Source organism: Desmodus rotundus, chromosome 1 (genome assembly GCF_022682495.2).
Source record: "Desmodus rotundus isolate HL8 chromosome 1, HLdesRot8A.1, whole genome shotgun sequence".
Taxonomy (NCBI): Eukaryota; Metazoa; Chordata; class Mammalia; order Chiroptera; family Phyllostomidae; genus Desmodus; species Desmodus rotundus.
The window spans coordinates 24,346,604-24,349,978 of record NC_071387.1 but is presented as its reverse complement, the minus strand read 5'-3'; the positions used below and the strand labels follow the sequence as shown (position 1 = coordinate 24,349,978).

General features: G+C 39.1%; 1 protein-coding gene across 1 annotated transcript; it reads right to left on the bottom strand.

Annotated features, from left to right (window-relative positions):
• Positions 1 to 303: 303 nt before the first annotated feature.
• On the bottom strand, positions 304 to 1,283 carry LOC112304510 (olfactory receptor 13C9). Its single transcript, XM_024560134.3, has one exon. The coding sequence runs from the start codon at positions 1,265 to 1,267 to the stop codon at positions 311 to 313; it is 957 nt and encodes a 318-aa protein (XP_024415902.3). The 5' UTR covers positions 1,268 to 1,283; the 3' UTR covers positions 304 to 310.
• Between the last annotated feature and the right edge of the window lie 2,092 nt (positions 1,284 to 3,375).

Here is a 3,375-nt window from a genome sequence, read left to right as displayed (position 1 = left end):
AAAAAATTTTAAGGTTTTAATACTAATGTAACTTTTCGTCTGGAAATTTCTCTCCATATTCCACCATCCCTCCCCTTGCCCTCACAATCAGGCTCATCATAACAACAGCAAACTACAATCATTGTCTCCACTCCTAAAATACTGACGTTCACTTACTTTCGTTGTGCACTGCACCCCAAAAAATATAATATTTTAGAGCTTCACAGCAGCGAGAGATAAACTTGACACAACAGCAAGAACCTATGTGTTTGACTCTTCAATTTCCTCATTTCCTCGCTGTGATTATAAAAATCACATGTTCCTTTCCCATTTACTTGTTAAAAACTTTTCTTCTAAGTAGGTGTTTTACTGCCTCCTTCACATCTTTGTTTCTGAGACTGTAGATTAAAGGGTTCATCATAGGAGTCATCACCCCATAAAACATGGATATAAGTTTGTCAGTGACATCCAAGTCATCTGAATCGAGTGTCTCTTTGGACTTGGGCTTCATGTACATGAAGAGAATGGTTCCATAGAACATTATCACCACAGTCAGATGGGCTGAGCAAGTAGAGAAAGCTTTGTTTCTCCCCTCGGAAGTGTGGATCTTGAGGATACTGGAAATGATTAATGAGTAAGAGATGACGATCAAGAGCAGGGGCATCAATGTGAACAGTGTCGTGGCCACAAGCATGATGAACTCATTGTCTGAGATGTCAGCACAGGCCATCTTCATGACAGCCAGAATTTCACAGGAGAAATGATTGATGACATTGTTTCTGCAAAAGGCCAACTGTACCACAAATGTAGTTTGTACTGCAGAGTTGATAACCCCGGCAAACCAGGACCCAGCTGCCATGGGCACGTAGGAATTCTTGCTCATGATGGCAGGATATCTCAGAGGGTTGCAGATGGCCACATACCGGTCAAAGGCCATCACGCCCAGGAGCACACACTCTGTTGTCCCCATGGCCAAGCCAAGGAACATCTGCACCGTACAGCCAGAGAAGGAGATGGTCTTTCTTTCTGAGAGGAAGTTCACCAGTGTGGAAGGGATGGAGGTGGTAGTGTAGCAGATGTCCAAGAAAGAGAGGTTCCCCAGGAAGAAGTACATAGGGGTGTGAAGGTGGGAGTCCAAGATGCTGATTAAAATGAGGGTGCCATTGCCCAGAAGGATGACCATGTACATTATTAAAATTAGCACAAAAAAGAGTAGCTCAAGTCTTGGGTAACCAGAAAGCCCCTTTAAAAAGAATTCCACCAGAATAGTTTGGTTTTCCCATTCCATTTTACTTTCCTCTCTTACCTGTGAATACTCAAATAATTAAAAAATAATAATAATTTCTTTGATATGGTAACTTCAAGTTCATCAATGCATAAATATAAGAGTTTGCCATGAACCCAATGAGAAGAAGGAAGAGAAAAAATAAGGCAAGGGAAGAAGAGGGAAAAAAACAGTAAGGGAGTAAAGAAAGAAACAATACAGAAAGAGGAGTATGAGGGAGAAGCTTTCTATCAATCACTCTTTCTGTACCAGCAACTTCATGAGGTTTTATTCATATATTACCTCACTTAAACCCCACAATCCTTATCATTTTAAAGATAAGAAATGTGTCTAAGTTAACCTAAGAGAGTTTATTTTAGCCTGAAGTCATAAAATTAACATGTGGCAAAGCCCAGGCTCAAACTCAAGCTTGCTTGTCTTCCATAATTATGGGGTTTTATCAATGAACTATAAAAGCAATACAGAATGAATTACATCAGAGATTGGGTTAATTAACTTGTAAAGACAACCTAGCTCCCAGGCCAGGAAAATTCAACAGTAACGCCCTGCACAGTAAAACACTGAAAGACATGTGTCAGTCTGATGGGAGAAGGTCAGCAATAAAGCCAAGCAGTGTTTGTTGACTGATTGCCAAAGACAAAAACAAAAAAAACAGGTAAAATTCATGGAAAGCCCAATAATATGATGTCTTTTTATTACAATGTAAATATCCTTTTTGTTAAAATAGAGTAATTTTTTTAATTTTTATTTTCTAAATCATCATACAGTAAAATTGATTTTGTTTACTTTGGTATAAAGTTCTGTAAATTTTAAAACTTGTATAGATCATGCAACTTCCACCATAATCAGGACATGGAACTCTTCCATCACCCTACAAACCCCGTTGGGCTATCCCTTTACAGCCACCCCTTTCGTCCACTCATAAATTCTATCAAAGACTAATGTTTCATCCCTACAGTTTTACCTTTTCCAGAATGTCATATAAGTGGAAATATATGGGCCATTGGTGTCTGGCTTCTCTTAGCATAAAGCAGTGAGATTCATCCAAGTTGTGATTGCTGAGTAGTATTCCCATGCATGGTTTATCTATTCACCTGTTTAAAGACAGTTGGGTCATTTCCAGTTTGGGAATTATGAATAGAGCTGCTATAAATATTTATGCCCAGATTTTTGTGTGAACAGTTTTCATTTTCTGGGGTAAATGTCCATGAGCCGAATACGGGATGTTAGAGACACACACACTTAAGTTTATTAGACACTGCAGTTTGCCAGAGTGGCTATGTCACCTCTGCACTCCAACCACGAATGTATGATTTCAACACTCAGCATTGTTAGCATATATATTTTTTACACATCCTAATATGTATGCTGTGATATTTCTTCATAATTTACATTTGCATTTCCCTAATGACTAATGTTTGGGGAATTTTTTAATTCTTATATTCTCTTCAGTAAAGTGTCATTTGTGTATTTTGCCCATTTTAATTGGGCTGTTTGGTTTTTTATTGGTGTTTTGAGAGTTCTTTACATATTCTGGCTATGAATCACTTATCGGATATCTCATGCACGTATTGTCTACAAGTCTGACTTGCTTCTGGTTCTCCTAGTGCAAACACCTGTAGTTGCCATTTTTATCAGTTGCTTCTTTTTTTTAAGATTTTATTTATTTATTTTTTAGATGGGGAAGAGAAGGAAAAAGAGAGAGAGAGAAACATCAATGTGTGATTGCCTCTCACCCCCCCCCCCCACTGGGGACCTGGCCAGCAACCCAGGCTTATGCCCTAGACCAGGGATCAAACCAGCGACCCTTTGACTCACAAGACTGCACTCAGCCACTGAGCCACACCAGCCAGGGCTAATTAGTTGCTTCTTATGTCTTACTGAAAGAAAGACTGTGACCAAAAAGACATCTTCCAAAAGTTCACTGACACTTCTTACCTTGAGTGAATCCTCAGGGAAATAACTACTGCCATCACTCAGGAATCAGAAAGGGTAGGTTTTTGCATTCAAAGATCTTGATTCATAAAGTCTCAGGCAATTCCTTTTAATTTTTTCTTCAAAATAGTGTCTCCCCACCTGCTCTCCTCCCACATACACACTAATTTCCAGCA

What these genes read in the sequence shown, in the direction of transcription:
- LOC112304510 (XM_024560134.3), bottom strand. Translation starts at nt 1,267, where the DNA reads ATGGAATGGGAAAACCAAACTATTCTGGTGGAATTCTTTTTAAAGGGG.